The sequence below is a fragment of the Tupaia chinensis genome, unplaced genomic scaffold (assembly GCF_000334495.1).
Source record: "Tupaia chinensis unplaced genomic scaffold, TupChi_1.0 Scaffold000425_1, whole genome shotgun sequence".
In the NCBI taxonomy this organism is placed as follows: domain Eukaryota; kingdom Metazoa; phylum Chordata; class Mammalia; order Scandentia; family Tupaiidae; genus Tupaia; species Tupaia belangeri.
Genome location: NW_006159930.1, coordinates 1,765,833 through 1,791,753, shown reverse-complemented (window position 1 = coordinate 1,791,753; position 25,921 = coordinate 1,765,833). Strand labels below are relative to the sequence as shown.

The 25,921-nt window shown below is 39.5% G+C and overlaps 1 protein-coding gene across 6 annotated transcripts in view; it reads right to left on the bottom strand.

Moving 5' to 3' along the window:
• Positions 1–25,921, bottom strand: part of FGGY (FGGY carbohydrate kinase domain containing) — a 443,688-nt gene that overhangs the window by 404,170 nt on the left and 13,597 nt on the right. For all 6 annotated transcript variants that reach the window (XM_014590284.2, XM_006154914.3, XM_014590286.2 and 3 more), the window contains exons 2-3: positions 24,387–24,598; positions 8,626–8,737 (exon numbers count right to left, since the gene is read on the bottom strand). In XM_014590284.2, coding sequence (XP_014445770.1) covers positions 8,626–8,737; positions 24,387–24,587 — 313 coding nt within the window. In that variant the 5' untranslated portion in view covers positions 24,588–24,598. The remainder of the gene's footprint in view (positions 1–8,625; positions 8,738–24,386; positions 24,599–25,921) is intronic.

The following is a 25,921-nucleotide window of genomic DNA, read 5'->3' as shown; positions in this document are numbered from 1 at the left end:
GGTAAAATAGAGTTATACATATTAACATGAATAATACTAGCTGAGTTTTTTTAAAAATACAACACATAAAGATTATTGTGGACACATACAAGGTGTTCATGAACAGTAATCACAGCAAAATGGTTGCCTGCAGAAGGCAAGATGGGAAACACGGGCTGATGTAAAAGTTATTTCTTCTTTTTTGGGTTTTGCTATAGGGCGTATGTGCCTGCCAGAGAGACAGTGAGAGGGAACGTGAGAAATCCTCCTTTGCCTCCTGGGTGGAATGGCCACATTCCACCTTTATTCTCCTCCTAGGATTTGGGGCATGCATGCACATATGCCTGGTGTGATTTTCAAGCTGCCGTGTCTGGGACTTGAACTATGGTCAGCCATGTGGGAGTCTGGCACCTTAAACATCACACCACCTGCTGACCCAACAAATAGTTACTTGTTTTTACAAAAAAAGAAAGAAAAAAGGAAAAGACCTGAGGAAAATATATGGCAAAATTTCAACTGTTTATCCTCCGTGGCGGGTACATAGGAGGTTATCATTTTCTTTACTCTTCCCTATCTCCATAAAAAAATGTTTTTAACTAAAAGTCTCACAAGTGTTGGAAGAGTTGGGAAGTGGTAAAGGGTAAGAGGAAGGAAATCAAGGGGAAAAAGAAAGAAGCAAGACATTGAAGGGACACAAAAATGGAAAATTATCGGTCGATGATAACATGAACGAGAATATCTTTGACTGGACTTATATATAGTGTATGTAAGTCATGCTGGGAAAATTCATTTTGCAAGCTGTAATGATATACAGTGCATGAATGTATAAAAATAAAAGTATCAATTAAAAAAAAAAGAAGCAGCAGCTCCAGGCATTACTAGAGATCATAAAAGTTCTGATTTAATGTACTAGTCTAGTACATTATTAGGCTAAAAATTCTCTATAGAATGATTACACCACTGTGATTAGCTCATTGTAATTACCATCATAGTCTAGGAGCCATTGAATTCATTTTTTAATTAAAACTATTTCAAAATGTATTCTCTAAATATTTGGACAACATACATGAGAAATAAGGATTAAATAAACAAAAAGTCAACTCAAAAAATATCTAAATAAGGTCATCACCATAATAACAAAAAAGGGCTTAGTCACTGGTTTGTCTGAAATCTCTCAGGTCCCACAGAATGGCCATGAACAGCAGCAGTAACTTGAAAATGGCCAAAGCCCACTTGATGGCACAAAGGTGATGAGCTGCTCAAGCTTTGCCAGATCCATATGGAAGATCATGGGTTCAGTTTCTGGCTGACTGAACATGCCAGGCGTGTGCACCCACGATCCTGGTTGGTTGAGAAGGCTGGGGAGACCACGGCGTGAGACAATGTTGAAGATGCTTGTCTCTCTCTCTCTGTCCACTCCCATGAAAGAAATAAACTTCAAAACAGTAAATAAGGCAAAGTGCATGAGACTTCTCTCAGACAAAGAATTTTTTCCAACGGCAGAGTGGCTCTATTATAATATATAATAAAATTGCTCAAAACTCTAATTTTCAATCCTGGTTGTACATTAGGTTCACCTGGCTAGCTTTTTTTTTTTTTTTTTCATTTTTCATTCCTGTTGATTTATTTGATCCCTAAGTTTTGAATTTTCTCGTCACGACACTGAATACCTAGACTCTTTTTTTTTTTTTTAATTTGTTTTTATTTTTTAACATTAATATGCTATACATCATTACAGTATACAAAATGAAGTTTTCATCCAAAATACATTGTCTGTTGGCTCAATCAAGTACATCAACATATGTGTTATCAACAATTTTCCATTTCTTTTTTTTTTTTCCATCCAGAGTACACTGTATATTGTCTCAATCAAGCATATCAACAAACATGTTATTATTAGCAAGTGATCTTCCATTTCTTGTTTTCTGTATGTTTTGCTTTTTTTCCCCCTATCCTTGGTTCCCTCTCTCTTACCCTCTGCCACCTCCTGTTCTCCTCCCACACTATCTCTGTTATCTATGTTTGCTTTCTATACCATTTTCCCCCCACATTTTATTGAATCACCAAAGACCCTCATCAATCCAAATACCCTCCTAGCAAACACATGTGACACATTTCCATGAGCACAAGTCTAACTTTACGCATCCTATCAAGTAGCACCTAACTGGGGCTACATATCCTACTGCAGTCATTGAATAGATATATTTTGTTTTCCTGAAACTCTTTTTTGTAACTCAATTTACATTCCTTCTCTAGGCATCATCACAGCACACAAAATGCGATCTCCCATCCAGTACACACTGCATAGTGACTCAATCATGCACATTACAAAAAATATAAATTTCCACTTCTAGTTGCTAGAATTAATTCCACCCCTCTTTCTGACCCTCTGTCCCTTCCCACCCTCCTCTCACACCACCTCTAGTGTCCAAAATTGTCCTCCATTCCCTTCCCACCCACATTGCATTGATCACACAATTTCCTACATAACCTGACTACTTTCAAAGGTGAGTTCCCTCGTTACTACTAAGAAAACCAGTTTTAACTTAAATCAAAGAACCGCCAAGGAACTTTGCTTAAAGCCCGGAAACAGGTTAGGATTCTGTTCAAATGGTAGGTGCATGAACCTATCAGTCTCATATACTTTTATCTTCTGTTCTGGTTCAATTTTCCTGATTAAATTCTGGGATATAGTATTCAACTCCAGACTTGTCCCTATGATTAAGTTAGCTACTTTCTCAGTTTTTGGACTCTTATTTCCATGTATCTGCGTTTAGTTTTCCTGATACAGCACATCCTTGAGAACTTCTTGGAGGTCTGGTCTGGTGCTGGTAAATTCTTTCAGGTTTTGTTTATCTGAGAATGTTCTTGTCTTTTCTTCCCACCTGAAAGATAATCTTGCCGGATACAGTATTCTTGGCTGAAACTGCTTCTCTCTTAACACTTGGAATATATTTTCCCATTCTCTCCTCGCTTTTATTGTTTCTGATGAGAGATCTGCTGTTAGCCTGATGGGATGTCCTTTGTAGGTAACTTGATGTTTTTCTCTTGCTAATCTTAGTATCTTGTCTTTGTCTGCAGTTTTGGTCAACCTGGCTATAATGTGTCTTGGAGAAGATCTTCTAGGGTTGATTCTATTTGGGGTCCGTTGTATTTCCTGGGACTGGATCTTTGAATGCCTCTCTAGGTTTGGAAAGTTTTCTTGCAGGATTTCCTGGAATAGATTATCAATGCCCTTATGGGTTTCCTCACCTTCTGGAATGCCAATTATCCGGATATTTGGACGTTTGATGGTATCCAGTACTTCTCGCATATTATTCTCAAATTTTTGTGCCATTTTCTCAGCCTTCATGGTGGATTTTTCTAGGCCAGCCATTTTCTCCTCTACATCTGAGATTCTATTTTCTGAATGATCTAGTCTGCTTTTAATGCTTTCCAGGGAGATTTTGACTTCTTGTATTATAGACTTCATCTCTAGCAGTTCGGTTTGAGTCTTTTGTAAAGTGTGTAATTCCACTTTTAGATCTTGCAGGAATTTCCTCATCTCTTGGAACTCGTCAATCTCTTTCTCCTTTCTCTTTAGTAGTTCATTATCTCTCTTCTCTTCCATCTCTGTTAGCTTAGACATTATGAATGATCTGAATTCCTTATCAGACATTTCCATGATTTTCACCGAACTGCTTGTGGATGAAGAGTTACTCTTTTCCCTAGGAGGAGAGGGATTTTCTTGTTTTCCCATGTTTCTCGTGATCCGGCGGTGATTTCTTGTCATCTGATGAATGTTGTGTTTTCTTTCAAATTCTGGAGGTTCAGCCTTAATGTTAAGGAGCAAGCAGACAGAGGTGATCCAGAATCTCTTTGCTGTTCTATTGTGCTTGCTGGTGCAGCAGATTCAGAAGATAGTGGGGAATATTTCAACCCTATTAGTATTTGAATGTTTAGCTACAGGGTTCAAAGAAAACGAGACAGAGAAAAACAACAAAAAAAGAAAAAAAATTAAAAAATTAAAAATTTGTAATTACTGTTCTTCTTTAAAAAAAAAAAATCACAAAATACAAAACCGCGCGGCGCGCATGCGCGCCGCGCGAAAAATCTAGTTCACAGTAGCCATGTGGAACCTTATCCTGAAGGCCCGTGGCTTCTTCTGCCGCTAGCTCTTTTGTTGGAGGCTGAATTATTAGTAGAAAGTCTTCATTCCCTTAAAAATCTAGTTCACAGTAGCCATGTGGAACCTTATCCTCCACCTGGCTAGCTTTTGAAAATGCTGATGTCCAGATCCTATTCCAGCACTACTGAGGAATCGGAATGTGGGTGTGTGCACACAGGCATACACCTACGTGTGTGGGCGGCAGATGTGTGTGGGGAGGCTGATACTGTTATTGCTTCTTAATTATTATACAGAATGTATGGACTACTACTTTAGGACAGAAGAATGTTGCTAAACTTCCAATCGTAGTAAACAGACCAATAAGCTACTACTGTCTACAGAAAGAGGCTCTCAGAATGTCGTCAGAACAATACAGTGAGAATTGTACAGAATCATTTTACTATATTTATGACTATTAATTAGTAATTTTCAGTTTAGACAAAAACTGAGAAGTTTATCCTTTTTCAGTTCTTATGGATGATTACAAATAAATGACTCAACAGAAAGTTCAGTTCATCTTTCATTGAGCATCGACTGTATACCAGGTCTAGTGCTGGGTGCTGGGATACCAGAAAGAATGTGACAGAGTCCCTGTCCTGTATAACCACGTATCTGGATGTGTGACTGCCAGCACAAGGTTTGAGGTATGGGGAAAGATGGGGAAGGACAGGGGAGGAGCACAGGGAGGCTCTGATGAGCTGAGTCTCAGGCTGCAGAGAACTTCTAAAAGGCAGGAAAGCTTTTATTTAATTCTGAAAATGGCTGGCCAATCATTAGGCAGGTGAAGGAGGAAGAAGGAAAAGGTTCCATACAGTGGAGACAGCAACACAGAGCCAAGAAGATGTGGTCGCCTTCAGTCACTGAAGATGACATGAGAGAACTGGAGACCATGCGGTGGTGCAGACGTGTGCTATCCAGTCAGCTTACTTGGGGCAGATTACTCACCCATTTATCCACTTAATATTTTGAACACGTCACAGAATATGTTCCATACTTAAAGGGGAAAAAAAAGTGACTAGGAATTACCAAAAGCACCTAATTATGAGGTTTCTGTTGCACCAAGCAGCCTGCGTGGTAAGCCCTCCTCCCACCACAATTATCACCCTTTTTTCTTTTCTTTCTTTCTTTCTTTTAAGTTTTTCCTATAGGACATGTGCACTCATCTGAGAGAGAGAAAGAGAGAGAAAAATCACCCTCAAGGGGAGATAGCTGTGCCACAATACTTTCTTCTCCATTTTCCATCAGGATTTGGGGCAGATGGGCCTAAGTCCCTAAAGTGACTGTCAAACCATTGGGTCTAGAAGTTGAACCACACAGTCGGCCACGTGAGATCCAGCACTTTAACCACCATGACACCTGCTGGCCCCTTTTCTCCCTATCAAGAGCTATTCAGGCTCAGCTTGGTGGGTGGCAGACTAGGAAACAGCAGCAGCATCACCACTATCCAACCCAGGGCTGATCTAGATCTTCAAAGGAAGAAGGATCAATCAAGAAAGGCAAACAATGAGACTATTCTTATCTATAGAAAGGGTTAGTGTTCTAAAACCATCAGTTCTGACACTAAATTGTTCATTTTGTTTTTAAATTTTTGGTTGGCATGTAAAGATGGCAACACTTTTGCCAGTTTATGGGTTTGTTTTTAATGTCAACTAGATTATTTACAATCTTCCTGACTCCATTTTCTTTCCCCCAAAGTCATTCCAGTTAACGATTACTGTGCAAGTAGGCACAATCTTTAAAGAACCTTTAAACCACCTTTACAATTCTAATTTCATCTTCTAACACAAGGAAACCAATTTCAGATAAAATCTAACCTTAATATAATCTGTTGAAAGGCCAGAAACCGGTGAGGGGCACCTGCAGCTGGATACATTTGACAAATGAGTACATTTTAACCTTTTAGGTAGAAAAAAGTTATTTCAACACTTAAAATTAGGGTTGCAACCTAGCTACTCTTTTAATACAGGGCCTGTTAACAAGAGGCAATTCAACTACAAAGAAAAAAAAAAAGGTGGCATCCAGGTTTAACAAGGAACTCTCTTCTTCCACTTTAAGTGTTTGGTTCCTCAGATTTTTTTATTGAGGATTTTGCCATAAGACTCATACACTCACCAGAGAGACAGAGGGAAACAATGAGAGAGAAAGAGAAATCGCCCCCAGCCACCCACCCACCCCCCAAGTGGGAATGGCCACATCACAATCCCTACTCCTCCATTCTCCTAAGATTTGGGGCATATACACACACATACATGCACCCGGTGTGAGTTTCAAGCTACTGGATCTGAAAGCAGAAGTGCAACTGGCAATGTGGAAGTTCATTCGTCAACCACCCTGCCCCTTTTTCCTCATACTTTAACTGTCCCTTCATCTGTGCCCAGTGACTATCCCCATTAATTAATGAGGAAACTTTTTTAGAATGTTGAGACCCTAGCCCCATCCTAAACACAGTAAATACTAATCTTGGGGGTAAGCCTCATGAATGGGTAACTTTTAAAAACAAACAAAAAAAGATCTTCAGTTGATACTAGTGAACAGGGAGTTAAAAATAAACAAACATACATACATACAAATGAAAGACATGTATTTTCTAAGATCAGATGATACAGAATCCTTGAAAGAGAATTCTTAACATCTGAAGTCCCACACAAAATCAGGCTCTCTGTCAGGGTTCTTAAGCTTTATGGAGCCAAGATCCTTCTATCCCAGCTCCCAAAGCCACCCCTTTCATACCAATCGCTCTCTGCGTTTTTACCTTCTGAGACATTTCTGGCCTGCGCACACCACATCTATTCACTATCAGCGAAAGAAATACCTGACCTACAGCATCCCAGAAGATATTCACCTGACCTTTACTTAAAGAAAGCCAATAAAGGAAGCACTGACAGCTCCCCACAGTGGCAGGTCCGTGGCTGTCCACATCACGAAAGCAGAGGGTGCTGCTGCTGCAGGAGGCCTGCTTGCTCACCACCACTTCTTTAGTCCTTGCTCTCTGAAGTGGTGCAGACAGAGGCTGCTCTGTCCTGCCGGACCAGAACAATGCCAACTGAGACACGGACTATTCAGACTCATCTTTGAAGCCCTAGTGCTTACGGGGCTGGATACACAGTAGGTGCTAATAACAGTGGCAAGAAATAGGGGAGAAGTGTGTGTGTGTGTGTGTGTGTGTGAAAGAGAGTGTACATGTATAAAAGATGGTCATTACCACTGTGCTCTAATCATTCGTTTGCATACTTCTTCAGTTCATGTCATTTGTGGTACTAAGTATTTCATGCATTGGGTTCATAGAAGTGAGTAGAATGTGTTCCCTTAACTTGAATAATTCATAATCTGATAGAATAAATTTTTCTGAGCATTGTAGGTGTCGGGTTCTCACTTCTCATAGCAAAGCTACTGTTTCATTATTCCAGTTCTTTCAGAAGAGAAAACTGGACATGCAGAGGTTGAGTGACTTGCCAAGGTGTCACGGCCAGCAAGAACAAAGACATGGTCCCTGTCTAACTCCAGTTTCAGTGTGCCCCAGTGCGCCCTGCTATACTGCAGCCTCCAGTTGTGAATAGGGCACTGTATCAGTGTCTACAGCTGAGGTTTCTGAAACAGAACCAAGCCCAGAACGTGACTGCAGTGGCTCCCCTGACAACAGCTGACTTCAGTACCTACAGCCTTACCCCCTAGAGAGCGCCTGCAATTTCCAGCACACTGCTGTCTCTACCACTCTCTAGTATGTCCACTCATGTCAAAGTTAAGTATCACTTAAAAATTATCTCTGCACATGTGCTATTACTTTCCTCAATCATGGCCCACTTTACTCATTTACATTACCTGCCAAACTAGTATAGACTTCTGGGTTTGCAATCTTAGTGTTAGTACTACTGGCTAAACTTGCCCCAAAGGGATAACTTCACCTGCTGTGAAAACTCTCTGATGGTTGCCTCAAGTGGCGCTTGACATTTGCTGCAGCTCACTTCTGTAGACTCACTGTCTAGAACATCATTAAAAGTAAGTGTCTATTGGTCTGACCATTGAAAATACAGAGGACATCTGTCTCCAGCTTCTGTGTGATAAATGGACCTATCTGCCTGTTTTATTCCTTTAAATGAACTTGGTTCACCCACTCAAATGAGCATGGAATAGGAGCTTCACACAGAAAGCAACTGCAAGCACTGACACTCCCCTCTCCAGAAACAGCCATACCATCTATCTGTTTAAAGGCTACTCACTCTGAGCTAATGCTTCCAGAATCTTCCTTCATCAGGCTCTCTATTGTGGCTCTTGTGCTTGATAGAGCCAAGTCTCTCCCTGATCCAGATCCCAGTGTCAGCCACTCATATGGATGGCTAGCTAAGCTTTGAACTTCTGGGACATGATCTCTGTTCTCTTTGCTCCACCTCTAAATCTCATCACCAGAGGTAACAGATGTCTGACCTCATGTTCCACCTGGGTCCTTTGGGTTAATCAGTCATATCTGTCTAGGCCAGAAAAGGGGAGAGGAATAGTCCTACCTTCATGGTTTACTGGTAAAGGACGAAACTGCTTATCCAAAACAACCAGAGAACACGTGGCATCAAACCCAAGTCCTCGAATCTGCTTTAAATTGATCCCTTGTATAACTTTCTGTTAAAAAATAAATAAATAAATAAAGACATAGATTATAATACCAGTTTTTAAAGCCTTGAAGAGTTATGACTAGAAGAAAACAAATGAAAGAGAAAAAGTATTTACAATATAAATCAGACAAATTCAAATATCATCAAAGTAACAAAAGATCCTACAGATTAATGAGAAAAAGAAAAGCATTGTAATTGAAAACTAAGCAAAGGACATAAAGGTTCACCTATAAAATAAAAAGAAATGGTCAAAGAGCATTTCATAAGATTTCCAACTCCACTGTAATCAGATAAGTTAAAAATGTAACAATTTTTGCTTTTCATATTGGCAAAAGTATAAAAAATCCATAGTATATAGTAGTGGTAAGACATAGAGAAGCGAAATTTTCTGAATATTATCTTAACAGTGTAGTTACTAAATGCAAATTTTGGAGAATAATTGGATAGTATCTATTAAAATTAAAATACGCATACCTTTTGACCAGGTAATCCCTCTTTTAGGAGGCTATCTTTGGAAATTTTTAGCATAAGTAAATAAATGTATAGGCAGAAAGTTAACAGCAGCATTGCTCATTGCTAAGAATATATTTAAAAACCGTAAGAACCGGCCAATGGCATGGTGGTTAAGGTGGCTGGATCCCACATGGCCCACCACATAGTTCAAGTTCTGAATCTGACAGCTTAAAAAAACACACTGGGCACATGTGTATGAGTGCCAAAGATTTCAAAAAAAGAAAGAGAGGAGAAAAGACTGTGATGTGACTATCTCTCATGGGAGGTACTTTCTCACTTACTCTCTCTCCAGCAAGCACACATGCCTTCTAACAAATTTAAAACTGAAGAAAAACAAAACTACTTTTTATTAAGTAAGTTATAGAATACAATTGAAAAAAAAAAAAAAAAAGAGGGACCCAGCCAGTGGCATGGAGGTTAAGGCAGTCGGATCCTACATGGTCAATTGCAGATTCAAGTACCAGATCTGTCAGCTTAAAATACACACCAGGTGAGTATGCGTGCATGTCCAAAGTCCCAAAATGAGGGCAAGATGGGGAGAAGGGATTGCAGCATGACTGAGCCCCAGGGAAGGTACTTTCGCACTTTCCTTCTCTCTTTGTCTATAAGAATTTTTTTTTTTTTTTTTTTAAAGAAAGAGGTAGTGAAGAAACTTCTGAGTATGGTGGTATAAAGATATCAGAAAATCCTCCTAGCAAAATAAAGTATAAAACTGGGCAAAATCATTTTTAAAAAATTGGAGGCTATGGCAATTGATAAAAGCCACACGACAAATTTAGAAGCATTTTTTTTTTCTTTAAAAATCTTAAAATTGGGGTCAGATATGTGACACAGAAACAATGCGCTACTCAGGAGAAACCAGACCAAGCTGACTCTGTGAAGGAATGGTAACGCACTGCTCATGAGAAGCTGTTTCCTACACAGTGACCACAGTTCAAGTGCCGGCCCAGTCAGCTTGAAATGTGCTGGGGATGCCTGCAAGGGCCCGAGATCCTATGGACTGAAGGACTGGGGTGTGATCTGACTTGTGTATTGTGGAGGGTGCTTCCCTTCCTCTCTCTCCCCTTCTCTGAATCTCACATGTGTATGAATAAGCTCTATCGTGAATAAAGTAAAAAAAAAAAAAAAGAATAAAAAAGAAAACTTCATTAAAAAATTAAAAAAGCTAAACTTTTTTTGTACTTAAAACATTCCATAAAAACAAATGAAATAAACTCCATACTCAGATGGCTTCACTAAGGAAAAAATTACCAATCCTATACAAACTTGTTTAGAACACAGTGAAGAAAGAAATACTTTTAAGCAAATATTACAAGGCCAGCATTACCTTGATACCAAAGTCAAAAAAAACAAAACACCATAACATTTCCAGATAATATGCCATGTCAGGACAGGAATGTAAAAATCCTTAACAAAACTGGTGGAAATAGAATTTTTTGACTATAGACTAAAACACTACTGATCTTCTATACTTTGATTTCCACATCTAAGGCTTTTTGCCTTCTCTTAAACGGTTGATAGGTTCATCTACTTACTATTTGAACTGAATCCTAACCTTTTTCTGGCTTCCAGTCTTAAGCAAATTTCTCTTAATATTTTTTTATTTCGATCTATTAAAACTAAAACTGTTTTCCTTGAAATAAAAAAAAATGCATTAAAAATGCCTATTTAATGACAGCAGTAAGCTAGACAGCCCCAGCAGGGTGCTACTTTATATTATGTTCAGTTTACTCACTGAAGTTTACACCTAAAGTCAGACATGTGTTCATAAATATATATCAGTTGTGCTTGTTATTGAAAGTTTTTTAATTAATTAAGATCTTTAGTGATTCAATAAAATGTGGGAAAAAATCCTTAACAAAATATTAATAAACCAAATTCTACAAGACGTAAAAGTTGCATCATACACAATGACCATATGAGGTTACCTCAAGCAGGAATATAAAGTGGCTTGATATTTATAAATAAATGAATGTGGTAAACATATGAACAGAATAAAGCAGAAACACCAAATGAGCACTTCAGTAGGTGTAGAAACAAAACATCCACTCCTCAAAAAAAAAAAAAAAACCTCAATAAATAAAAAATAAAAGGAACTTCCACAACTTGACAAAGAGCATATTAATAGTAAAATTACTAGTTCCCTCTATTAGAAACAAAGCAAAAATCATCATTTCCACCAGTTCTTGAATTCTAAGTTATATCCGGTGCAATAAAGCAAGAAAAAAAAAACTAAAAGCATACAGATAAGAAAAGAAATTAAAATATCTTTCTTTGCAAATAACATGATCACATATATCATAAACTCTGAAAAATCTTAAAAAAAAATGCTACTAGACCTACTAAGCAAGATTAGAAAGGTCACAGGAAGATTAACATATTAAAATCAATTACATTTCTACATACTAGCAACATATCAAAAATGAAATCAAGAAAATAATTATATTCATAATAGTATCAAAAGAACAAAATACCCAGGAATGAATTTATCAAAAGAAGTTTAAGAACTATACCCTAAAAAACTGCAAAATACTGCTACAAAAAGCTATAAATTTAAGAAATACACATATTCACAGAATGGAAAGTTCCATAGTGTTAACATAGCAATCACTTGAAATTAATCTACAGATTCTACATGACTCCTATTAAAATCCTAACAAGTTTTTGTTTTGTTTTTGTTTTCATTGAAACTGATAAACTTCTAACATTTGTAGAGAAATGCAAAGAACACAGAAGAACCTAAAATACTTTCCTTTTCAGAAAACAACATACTTGGAAAACTTATGCAACCTGATTTCCAAAGTTAGTATAAAACAACCACTACTAAGTCAACATGGTATGGGCATAAGAATAATTTATACATCAATAGAACAGAAAAGAGATATAAAAAATAAACCTAAACATTTATGCTTAATTGGTTTAAGATAAAGGTACCAAGAAAATTCTTGGGAAAGGACTATCTGGTAGTGATACTAGCACTAAATTCCTAAATGCAAACAAAACAAAACAAACCATTAAGATAAAATTTTAAAAAAAAACCAAAATACCAAAACCTTGGACTGGCCCCACTGCATAGCAGTTGAAAACCAGGGGTCAAATGGTGGTACACTGATAAAGCATGACCTTCAGCCAGGTTAAGTCACATGCAAAGGTCCCAGGTCCCAGGTTCACAGTCCAGAGACTTCCCTGAGTGTGTGGGCCCTATGTGTACCCATGATCCAGGGCTGGCTGGGGTAGGAGTAGATTGTACAATAGCATCAAGCCCTTGGTGGGGATGTTGTCTCTCTGTCTCTCTGCCTCTGGCTCTGTGTATCTCTCTCACTAATGGAAAAAATATATATACTTTAAAACATATATATATATATATATATATATATAGGGCCAGTTGGTGGCATGGTGATCCCACATGGATGACTTCACAATTTGAGTTCCAGACCCAGCAGCTTGAAAACCACACCAGTCACATGTATGTGTGCCCGAATCCTGAGAAGAGAGTGGACTGTGCATGGCCATCCCCCCTGAGGTACATTTTCTCTCTTTCTAATGTCTCTCTTTGGTGAGTGCACATGCTCTATAGCAAAACTATTTAGAAAGAAAATATACAAATGTCCAATAAGCACCTGAAAAATTATTCAACATCATTAGTCATTAAGAAGTATACATTAAAAATCACAGTAAGATACTACCACACACCTACTAGAACAGCCATAATCACAAACACTGGCAATACTGATGTTAGAGAATTATGGAGAAAGTGGAACCCTCACATACTACTGTGGAAATTTAAAATACAGCTACTTTGAAAAAAGTGCATGGCATTTTTATATATAACTTACCACACAACCCAGCAATTTCGCTTCTGGGTATCTACCCAGGAAAAATGAAAACATATGTCAAAACAAAGACTTGTACATGAATATTCATAGCAGCATTACTTAAATACCCCCACACTGAAAACAAACCAAATATCCATTATAGTTTAACTAAATGTTAAATGAATAATGGTATATCCATACAGTGGAATACTACTCAGCAAGAGAAAGGCAAGGCATGTGAATAGGAACAACAATATAGATGAACCTTAAAAACATGCTAAATGACAGGAGTCTTGTTTTATGATTCCATTTATATAAAATTTCTAAATAGAGTAAATATAAAGACAGAAAGCTGATAAACAGTTATCTATGATGGGGGCTGGGGAAATAGGCACAATTTTTTTTTTTAAATAACATGTTTCAAAATTGAATTATGGTGATAATTGCACAACTATGTAATTTTAATTATACATTTACAAAGGAAGGATTTTATGGTGTGTAAATTATGCCTCAAGCTGTTAAATATTTTGTAAAAAGTTCAGTTATAAAAGATAAAATGGAGGGACCAGTAGTTGACACAATGGCTATGTTGCTGGACTCCCATGTAATCAACCACGGTTCAAGTCCCAGACCCAGTGGTTTAAACTCACACCAGGCATGTGCATGTGTGCCAAGCTCTCGAGAGGAGAATGAAGGAGAAGGGATTGTGGTGTGGCCATCTCCCCAGGGGGTGATTTTTTCGCTTTTTGTCTGTTTCTGTCTTTCTGGTGAGCACACATACCCTATAGCAAAAACCTCTTGAAAAAAATAAGATAAAATGGAAATATATGGTATATTAATAAGATAAAACAAAAAAAGAACATGCAACAAACTGTTAACAGGAGTGGTTGTCTCTAAGGATGGAGCTCTTGGTAGAAAAGATAGAAGATTTTTCACTCGTTTGTGTAATTTTTAAAGTTGTAAAATAATAGATTGACTCATATGTTTTTTTTAACTTTTGTTTCTATGGTTTTATTTATTTATTTTGGAGAGGTTTTTGCTATAGGGTGCATGTGCTCACCAGACAGACAAAGAGAGACAGAGAGACAGAAAGCAAGAAACCACCCCCCCATGGGGGATGGCCATGCCACAATCTCTTCTCCTCCTTTCTCCTCTCGGGATCTTGGGCATGCACGCACACGCACCCGGCATGAGTTTTAAGCCACCGGGTCTGGGACACAAACTGCGGTCAACTATGTGGGAGTCCAGAGACATAGCCATTACGCTAACTGCTGGTCCCCCTGGTTTTCTTTTTTTGAAAAAGTATAGTGACCAAAAAAATTAACGTTTCCCATTAAATTAAAATATGACAATAACCTTTTAAATCTCAGAAATGTTCATTCCCATTTAGTAAAATTCACCTTCAAATGCACAATTATTTTTGTTCCCTATGTGGGAATAACAGACATATAACTTAGGATTTCATCTGTTACTATTTATCATGTTCCTCAAATAAGAGCTACACAGATATTAGAGATTTCCAACAAATAAAGCATTACATTTTTTCAAATAATATAATAATGAAGATTACAATGCTGCCATATATTGAGTATCTACTCTACTCTGTGCCAGATGCTTTATAAATGCCATTTAATTCTTACAAAGCTCTCTAAAAGAAACACTCAGTATCTGTATTTCATATTAAGAAAGAAAGAAAGAAAGAAAGAAAGAAAGAAAGAAAGAAAGAAAGAAAGAAAGAAAGAAAGAAAGAAAGAAAGAAAGATAGATGTGGATGCCTGGGAAGGAGAAGGGAGTGCAAATAGGCATAGAGAGGTTAAGGAATTTCCCCTTGTCACAAAGGCAGTAGATGGCAGAGTCAGAATTCAAACTCAGATCCTGTATTCCTTCCATTACACCGTACTGATGGCCTCTATCATCAGAGAATATCCTGCTTCCCAAGAGAGTCACTCTGTGGACAGGGCATGTGCTCCAGGGAGGACAATGCCCCATAAACCACCAGGTGAATGCCCTGCTTGCCTTTACCACACTGAAGCATCTAGACTTACAAGAGCATAAGGAACAAATCCACTCCTCAATAGGTGGCATAGCCCTATAACAATGAGTCACAAAGACCTGGATTCAAATCCTAGTTCTACCACCCTGGCTATGTGGCTGAGGGAACGTGACATGATTACAACTGTTCCAACCCCTCCCTTGTCTTACTGGTTCATGTCTCCATAGGATTTATGGTCATGGCTTCTTCTGTTTGAATGTTCATCCAATTTGATATGGTTATCACTGAGCAGTGGTTAAGATCAATGGCTTTAGGGGCAGACTGCTTGAGTTTGAAATCGGGCTCTGCCACTTCTTACCTGACTTTGATAAGTCAGGTAATCAAGTACTTGGGCTGAATTTTTCTATTACTTATACCTGTATTTTCCAATGATGTTATGTGAGAATTCAGTAACATAAGGTGTGATCTGCTCATTATCTGGCAGCTGTTATTAAAGTAGCTGCCTCAGATCTTTGAAGATAGGAAATGTCAATTGATCTATCAACCAGCCCTAATTCGCACTTGCCATGTGGCCCTACTGGCCTCTGAGCCCAGAGAGTGCATGTTTGACTTCGGTAAGTCCATTTTACACAGGTCTGCAACTAGTCAAAAGTAGAATTAGGTGAGAAAATGCAGATGACTCAATCAAACTTCTCACCACAGAATAGCTTTGGAATAGAAACAAACATGGGAAATGGGATCCAAAGAACCATCAATGGTTCCAATTCCACCACTCTGGATCAGGTAATCCTGTGCTAATTTTACCACTTTTCTGAGCCTCAGTTCCCTTAGAGTAAAGCATACCTTACAGGTAAAGAACAAAGGATTTAATGAGTTTCAAAGTATTTTGGAACCAGTAACCTTTGTAGAAAATGTAAAAGATAAAACAAACAAACGAAAAAAAAAAAACACTCAATGCCTTATTAGTTGTGTGTAGAAACTACTGCTTTGTCTGTCATGTGAGCACAGTGTGCTTTGTCTGTCATGTGAGCACATATAATAATGACAGCATACAGGAATAACAATAGAAAAAAATGAATAGACTCGAATCTTCCTAAGAATTATGATGGGAATAACCTTCCAGTAGAAGCAAGGAAATGATTTCTTCAACCAATTTTATAAATCCCATCTGAAGCCCTACAGAGCTCTAAATTCTAACCATGGTCTTCAGTCACAAAGGCTCAGTGTCTCTACCTCTAAAACAGAGACTTCTCTAAAATAGAGAGATCTTTATTGTCTAAGTAAAGAGAATAATTATGACATGCATTTAAACCAGATTTGCCGGTAGTCATTATTATTTCCCTGGCCTTACAAGGAAATATCTTAAGATCATGCTTATCCACAGCTGAGAACCATTCCCATTCTCCAACCTCCTCTCCCCAACCATCTGAACCCTCCCAGAAAGATGGCTGTCAGGGTCACACTACTCAGAATGCCCCTGGGACTTAACCTGATGACCTTAGGGTTCCTTTTTACAATCTTATTAATGAAAGAAGAAAGCAGCCTAGTGAACTTACCCAGCAGCTTGGCATCAAGAGAATTTTACTGGCTAGAGAGAAAGCACATTGCTCTTCTAAAGAATTTCCAGAGGAGATTTCTACAACCTCTTTTGGTAACCTGGTCCCTGTCTAACAACTGTCAACTTGTAGCCACAGGGCAGCAAACAAATATTTGGAGAAGGGATTATGCATGACTTTGTTCTCACTGTGGGAACTAGTTCAGTCCTGCATATGTTTTAAATCAGCAAGTCTGCCATATTTGTGGGGAGATGGTACACCTGAGAAACCATCCAGACTGAGAACTGGAGGGTCAGATGAATACCTGGTTTTATCTTCAGTTCTATTTAGAACAAGGGTTCAAAGCCTGGGGCCTCACAGAGAGAATCTGGCTTGGAGTGGCATACTCTGTGGCTGTTCATATATTCTTTCTATCTTGATCTGAATGCCTTTGTCAGCTTTGTTCACGGAGTTATGAAATTCCTAGCTCCTTTGGGTTTTATCACTTCCTATTACCTACACAATTCATTCACTCACTCAGTAGGTCCTTAGCAAATATAATCAAGCCCATTCGAGGATCAGGCTATGCACTTTTCTAAGTATTCTGGAAACAACGGAGAATAAAACATTTTAAATATACTTGCTTTTTTAGTGATTACATTTTAGTAGAATCAGACAATAGCTAGTAAATCAAATAGTTTGCTATAGAGTGTGTGTGCTCACTGGAGAAAGACAGAAACAGAGAGAAAGAGAGGAAAATAAGAAATTGACCCCCAAGAGATAGCTACACAGCAATCCCTTCTCCTTCATTCTCCTTTTTGGATTTTGGGCAAACATGCAAAAGTACCCAGCATGTTTTCCAAGTCACCATCTCAAACCACACAGTCACCATGTGGAATCCAGCTGTTGTAACCACCATACCACCTGCTGGCTCAGAAAGTCCCAATTTCTTTTGATCATTCTTTCTTTTTTTTTTTTCTGACAGAGGGTGTGTGCTCACCATAATGAAAGAGAGAGAAAAAAAGAAAGCATCTCCCAATGATGTGTGACCACACCACAAACCTTTTCCTCTTATTTCTTCAGCCTGTCAAGATTAGGGTATGTAGATGAGCCCAACATGTTTCTTAAGCCACCTGGAGTGGGATTCAAACAATGGCCAGTCATGTGGGATCTGACTCCCATTGAACAAGAGCTTATAACCACTGTGCTACAGGACTGGGCCTAATCCTCCATTCTTTTTCACACTTCCTGAGTCTAATGCATGCTTAGCTCTGGATGAGCAAAATATAGTTCCTGCCCTCCTGAAATATAAAATCTAGTAGAAGATTATAATCTAGTAGGAAGCTATTAATCCAAAAAAAGTTTCTATTATTTATTTACCCTATTTCATTGTATGTATGTTGTTACTGGGTCTTTGGAAAAGTCATGATGCATTTTTGCATAGAAAAATACATCATGACTTTTCCAATGATACAATATTTTCTTACTGATTTATATAATGATTGTAATATATGCAATCCCTTCTCCTCCATTCTCCTCTCGGGATCTTGGGCATGCACACACACGCACCCAGCGTGAGTTTTAAGCCACCGGGTCCAGGACGCAAACTACGGTCGACTACATGGGAGTCCAGTGACATAGCCATTACACTAACTGCTGGTCCTGCATTGATTTATATTAATCAAGAAATGAATTATTTACAAACCATGTGATATTCTACTGTGAAAACTATAAATGAAGTTAGGACTTAGCTGGAGGTGGCACTGGACAGGAGGCTTCCTACCAAAAGAACTAAGATTTTAAGGAGCACTAGCCACTGGCACTTCTTGCAAAGATAGAAGTGTTAAAAATTTGTACTGTCCAATGCATTAATCCCCAGTCACATTGGTTATTAGGCAGCTGAAATGTGGCTATTGCAATAAGCAAAGATTAATTTTATTTAATTCTAATTAACTTAAATAACTACATGTGGCTTGCCACTGCTCTATTAGTGCAGATCTAAGAATGAACAGGAGTTAAATAGGCTAGCAGGAGGCAGAAGAGAGTGCAGGCACAAGATAGAAACTGTGAATCTTCTGAGACTATAGGGAGTATTCTGCCTCAGAAGGCATGTCAGAAAGAGGGAGTGGCTAGGATGCAGAAAGCCAGGAAAGGATTGTGAGATTAGCCAGGACAGCAGGTCCAGCAGGTCAGGATCAAATCATACAAGGCCCTGAAGGCCATGTGAAGGATTTTGAATTCTACCCAAATTGTGAAGCTATTGAAGGGTTGTAAGCAGAAGCATGACATGATTAGGTTAGCATTAAAGAAAAAGAAATCACTTTACCCACGAGAAGGCAAATGGATCAGGGGGATAACAACAACAAATATGAGAACATCAGTTAGGCTCTTCTAATAATCCAGCAATCCCATTCTTGGATATCTACCCAAAGTATAGGAATGTGCTCAGTTGGAAAAACACTCTCACATCCATGTCTATCATGGCATTATTCACAGTTGCAAAGACATGGAATCAACCCAAATGTCTAAGAATGAATGAATGGACTGAGAAAGTATGGCATGTATACACTATGAAATACTACTCAGTCATTAAAAAAAAAAAACAGTGAGACCCTGGCGTTTTATAGAAAGTGGTTGAATACAGATGATTTAATGCTAAGTGAAGCAAGTCAGACTATGAAAGAGGGGCATTGTATGTCCCCACTGAATGCACACCGAATATCTGCAGTCTATGGCAGAACCTGAAAGACTGGTATAAAACCAATGGAAAGCAACTGTGGATACTAAAGACAGTGTGGAAGGAGAGTGGGAAGTGGAGGGAGAGAAGGAATCAAGGGAGGAAAAAAGCAAAACATTTAACAGACACAATAATGGAAAATTATCTGTTGATGACAATTGTGTATGGTAATGTCTTTGACTAGACTGATATGCAGTGCATTCATGCTGAGAAAATTTATTTTGTATGCTGCAAAGATATACATTAAATGTAAAAAAAATTAAATAATTTCAAAAAGAAAGAAAACTAATAAAATTTGACAAACAATGAAGGTGTATGGTGTTGATGAGAAGGCGGCACAGATTTGTCACATCTGAGTTCAGGTTTATCACATACTACATAAGTGACCTTGAAAAAAAACCCACTTAACTGTCACCCTCTTTTTTTCTTTTCAACTGTAAAATCAGATAACTACCCCTTCCCTGCTTTCCTTGAAATGACAAATGGATATGAGGGTACACTATAAACTACAATGGTTCTAAGTAATACTGTTTCTCAGTCCCACATGGGCTGCATTCTCTTCTGTCCCTTCTCACATTTACTCATAGAGCTAGTTACAACATAGAACCAAGCAGTACTCCATTGGCTCTGTGTGTGTGTGTGTGTGTGTGTGTGTGTTTACCACGCAACTTCACTGTTTCATTTTTAAGGGCAGAGACCTTGTATATCTCCCCTAGACATGTTCCATGCTTAGCAAAGAGCATAGTACATACTAGGTGCTCAATAAGTGTTTGAAGACTAAATGAAAGAAAGATAATATCGGTTAACTAAATGAGTCCTCGAGCTTATCTTCTCCTTCTTCCTAATGAAAGTTCAGTACCAATAATACATTAACTTGTAATGTTTTCACTATGTTGGAGTAATTACAGTTTGTGGCTCCAAAAAAGAATAAAAGCTCTTAAAATCAGAGCCTATATCCCCTATGACTTGTGTGTTTCGACAGAACCTTCTAGGTATGCTAGGTACCAGCCCAATAAAGACTATCAATTTTAGGAGGAGTACTGAATAGGACAAAGAGGAGGATTTGAAGCCATCTCACTATGGCCCTACCCCTGTCCCTAATACTTGCTAGTTTCAGAATCTCAATTTCCTCATATGTCAGAGAAAAATGGTAATTGTCCTTCCTACCTCATAGTTATTGCCACACATAAACAAGATCAGGGATACCAGAGTGTTTTGCATTTGTTTTCAATGCTAAGTACCACTAATCCAACATTAGTTGAGTATCCGTGCCAAGCAGTGTTAGAGGCCGGAGACACATGGATGAATATCTCCAAGAATTCAGCTCATGGTTTAAAAGGAACCAAACAAGTCAACAATTAAAATGCAATCTGATAAAGACTAGATAATGATACAAGTGGAAAGGGGCTTTTTCACCTTCTTTCTTGCAAGGTTGACAAGGAAGTGCAGGAACTATCAGAGACCAATCAAGGCAGGCTTTCCAGAAGGAAGTAATGCTTACATTCACCTCCTGAGGTGCCCAGGAGCTGGGAAGACGAAGAGGGTAAGAGAAGAGCATTCCAGACAATGAGTACTTCAGAACATTGCATTCATTCATGTATCATCAAACATTAACTGAGTATTTTACAGGTGAGGAACTCTAGAGAAATATAGATAAATAAGACACCTGCTCTGTGGAAATATCAAGTAAAGGCACCTGTAACCCAGTCTGCTTATACAGCAAACAGGGTAAACTCATGATGCTTCACATAATGGCTAATCCTAAGTACTCTGAGTGGATTCAGACAACTTCCAAGGAGGGGTCCTATGGAAGAGAATAAGGCTAGAGAGAAACCAGGGCAGAGTATGAGGGCAGAGGCAGTGGTAGGCACAGCATCCCATCCTTTCCTCCTATTAGTCATGAGACTTCAGGTTAATTACTAAGCTTCTTCAAAGCCATTTTTTCCCCATATGTAAAACAGAAAGAATAGAAACTGCCTCAAAAGGTTATTGTGAGGATAAAACAAAGTATGAGTTAAGTATTCAGAACACTTTCTCAGGATTAGTGCTCAAGAATGTTAGTTGTGGGACCAGCAGTTTAGCATAATGGCTATGTCACTGGACTCCTATGTAGTCGACAGCAGTTCAAGTCCTAGACCCAGCAGCTTAAACTCACACCGGGCGTGTGTGCGCGTGCATGCCCAAGATCCCGAGAGGAGAATGGGTAAGAAGGGATTGTGGCGTGGCATCCCTGCTGGGGGGTGATTTCTCACTTTCTGTCTCTCTGTCTCTGTCTGTCTTTCTGGTGAGCACACGCACCCTATAGCAAAAACCCTCTCCAAAAAAAGAAAAAAAAAAAAAAAGAATGTTAGTTGCCATGAACGTCATCAACACTGTATTTTTGTTATTATTAATCTGACTAAGGGGGAATATTACCTCAGGCAATGTGAATAATTTAGGGAAGAGGAAGCAACACAACAGCTCTCAAATGCTCAACTTCCTGGAGTCCATAAAAAAGAAGACAGGTCGTGGGACCAGCAGTTAGTGTAATGTATATGACGCTGAACTCCCATGTAGCCAACCATGGTTCAAGTCCCAAACCCAGTGGCTTAAACTCACGCCAGGTGTGTGTGTGTGTGTGCCCAAGATCCCGAGAGAAGAATGGAGGAGAAGGGATTGTGATATGGCCATCCCCCCAGGGGATGATTTCTTGCTTTCTGTCTCTCTGTCTCTTTCTGGTGAACAAAGGTGCCCTATAGCAAAAACCTCTCCAAAAAAAAAAAAAAAGATGACAACAGGCCAGGATATGTTTTATACCACCTTTTGTCTTAGACGAGCAATATTCAAAATCTTACACAGAAGGAACCCTAACCAGAAAGAGAATGAGTGGATGTTCTCAAGAGGTACCACCCCGATGGACTTAGACTTTCCAGTATTTTACCTGAGAAATTCTTTCTCCTCCATAATCTGCTCATTTCTGTTATCACTGACACCAACATAGGAAACAGTATGTATTCATTTACAAACATCGTTACAGCATTAGAAAGATTGTTTATTTACTTACAGCAAACAGAGAGAAAGCACCCCCAAAGAGGTCTTGACACCACAGCCATCCCAGCCCCTCAGTCAATACCGTGAGAAAGTATGAGCACACAGAATATATGAGAAGATCCCAAGATACAACTCTGGTAACTTCCCATATGGGTCTCTGCATTATCACTGCACTGCCACCTGGCCCTGTTATGACACTGGATAAATATTAACTCATTGAACTCTTGAACAACCACATAGAGATGGCTACTGCCATAATTCCCATTTTACAGAGGAGGAAACTGAGACAAGACACATGAAGGAACTTATCGAGTAAATGGACAAGTTAATCAATGTTGGCATTTGGATGTCAATCATGCACTCTGCCTCTGGAATCTGTGCTCTATGGTGGGTACACATCTCTCTAATACACAAATGTTTCCCCTCACTAAACTTCACACCAGCAATGATGTTCCCAATAGATGTGTCATGCTTATCCTGTGGCTTCTGGCCATATTCCAAGTCAGAGGAATGGCCTAAGACCCAAGAGCTTTATGCATGTTTGCTACAGTGAGATAGCATCCCTAAGGACAAATGGCCATAGCACTTTCGTGGCTAGCAGGGCTCAAATAGATGACAAGTTGGCCGCCACTGGGAGATGATTAAAAATCTACCATTAAACCAAGCTGTACTTATAGTAGACCTTTTTAAAAGTAGTTTCTCATCAGGGGATTATATTTTCTTCTTGATCATTTCCTTAATGGCAAGCAAGGCTATATGTTAGAAGAACAAAGGAGACCCAAGGGCAAACAACAGAAGATTCTCAACAATGTGGGGGCTGAAAGTGGGGAGAGAAGAGAGGAATTAAACAGGCAGAAGAGAAGACGTGCCCCTATTTATTTCCTTAGAATACTCTGGTGCTGCCCACCCCCACCTCTTCTCTCTACCTTCTTCTCTGGGGGCACTAACAGCAGCCCAGAGCTCATTAAAGTTTAAACAGACTGATCGATAAGGACAGAATGGTGAATTGTCCATCTGCAAATTACCAAGCACCTCATGAATATTTAAGGAACTAAACTAGGAACAAGGAGAAGAAGAAATACAGCACTTAATTTTTCTGTCCACAAAAAAGACAAAAGAATCTCTATGGTTCCTGATCACCAGTTATGAAATCAGTCAAGTAAAACTTTCAAAATACTGTGAGTGTCGTCCAGCATCAATCTTTTCCCATGCCAACAGGCTGAATCCAAGCCAAGGCTATACAAGATGGGCACATGCATGGCACATGTAGGTCTGCCCTGACATCCTTGCCTTCTCAGAACACACCATGCCCCCACACCTTTGCACATGCTGTTCCCTCCACCCATAATACAGCTCCCCTCTCTTGAGCATTGAGAGGCGAGAGACACCACTGCTTAATAACAGTGCAGCTGTTTTTGCCACAAGACTCATGTGCTTGCTGGAAAGAGACAAAGACAGTGAGAAGGAAAGTGAGAAATCACCCCACGGGGAGATGACCATGCTACAACACCTTCTGCAGTCCCCTCCTGGGATTCTGGGCACACATACACACACACCTGGCATGAGTTTTAGGCTGCTGGGTCTGGGACTTGAACCACAATTGGTCATGTGGGAGTCCAGTGCCTTAAGCACCACACCACCTGCTGGCCCCAGTAACAGCACTATTTTTAAAGGGTCTGTGCATCCTAACACATTTACACTGCTCCTGGCAATCAATAATGGCACAGTACATATTAGTTATGATAACCACTGACTTCTTCCACATTTGGTCACACCTCAAGCTTCCACATCCTCGGTCCTGTCTTACCTGAGACCCTCAGAGTTAACTCTTTTCTCCACTCCAGCCACACTTAACTTCACCCTCAGCACTTACCATATTGTATTTCAGCTGTCTATCAGTCTCTGCCACTAGATGTAAGTCTCTGAGGAAAGACCTATGATATGCCCAGCTATGCTTTTGAAATTATCCCAATGTCTCCATAGCACCCAGTGGGAGCGTGTGCAAGGACAGGACACCACGGGTTTGGCCTTACCTTAGTGACAACACAGCACGCAGCCCAGATGTCCTCAGAGGACTGCTCATGGTGGTTGAACTGGGGCTCCCACTTCCTAATTGGCTGGTCTGCAAAAGCCAAAAGGACCCCTCTCTGGTCCACCAGGGCTGCACGGACACTGCCTGTTCCGACATCCACGCCCACGTAGTAAGGCCCCTGTTCCTGTTCACCGGACATCATGGTCCCTGCACCTGTGATGAGCAAGTGCAAACATCAAGTGAATGAAGGCAAAGCGGACCTGCACGGGCAGTCACTGAACATCCTGAAAGGAGAAGTAAAAGACGTGTAGCTACCTAAGCAGTGGCTACCTATTACATATCTAACAGAAATGTCTGTGCGAACAGTGTACAGATAGATACTGAACTAGACAGTGAGCAAACAGACAGATGTGGCCTCAGACATGGTGCTGCCATTCTTGGAATGGAGTCAGACATTAAGCACTAAATTACGTAATTAAAAAAAAAAATTGCTATAGGTAGTGTGTGCAGACTGGAGAGAGACAAAGAGAGAAAGTGAGAAAACATCCCTGAGGAGAAATGGCCACCTCATATTCCCCTCTCTTTCACTTTCCTCTCCGGATTTTGAGCACACATGCGTCCAGCATGTTCTCCAAGCTACCAGGCCTGGGACTGGCCCAAGGACCCAGCCGCCCTAATCACCATACCACCAGTTGGCCTAAATTACCTAATTTTTTAAGGCAATTTATTTCTTTTCATGAGAGAGAAAGACAAGTATCCCCAGTAGAGTCTCCTACCACAAGCCTCTCTCCTGGCTCCCCAGCTACCCAGGATAATGGCCACACACATGTGTGTACCTGGTGTACATAGTTCGATCTAGGAACTAAACCCCAATCTTCCATATGGCTCCAGCATCACAATGAGGCTGGGCCTAACTGTATAATTATTGGGTCACCGGAAACGTCATGACGTATTTTTCTGTTATCCTATGCAAAAATGTGTCATAACGTTGCCAGCGACCCAATATGTATCAGCAAAGCTGTGAAGATTGCTGTAAGGGCAAGTGATAGTTCCTGGAGAACTTAAATTCTAAAGGCAATAGAGATGAATTTGTTCTCAGTGCATAGCCATGATACTGAAAAGGAACCTCATCCTCACATAAGTCCATCAACAAATGTATCTGCTGTGCACCTTTTACGTGTCAAGCACAGTAAAAAATACCTACACCCCCGTCTCCTCCTATAACTCCAGAAAATGCAGATATTAAAAAGCTGCTTTACATGCAATCAAGGAGTGACTTCAAGAGATCAGTAACTTTCTGCTTCACGCTAGGTCCACACACTTGTAAACAGTTAAGTGTACCCTACTAAACACAGGACATGGAGGAAACAGGTCTCAGAGGAGATAAAGAATTTACCCAGCTTCAGGGGAAGCCTAGATCTAAAACCCCACATCTGTGCAATCCCGAATGTCAAGCATGGAGTAAAGGTTTAGAGATGAGGCTGATGTCACAAAGTGACTGGGAATTGGGAAGGAGCCCTGAGGGAGACAGGATCA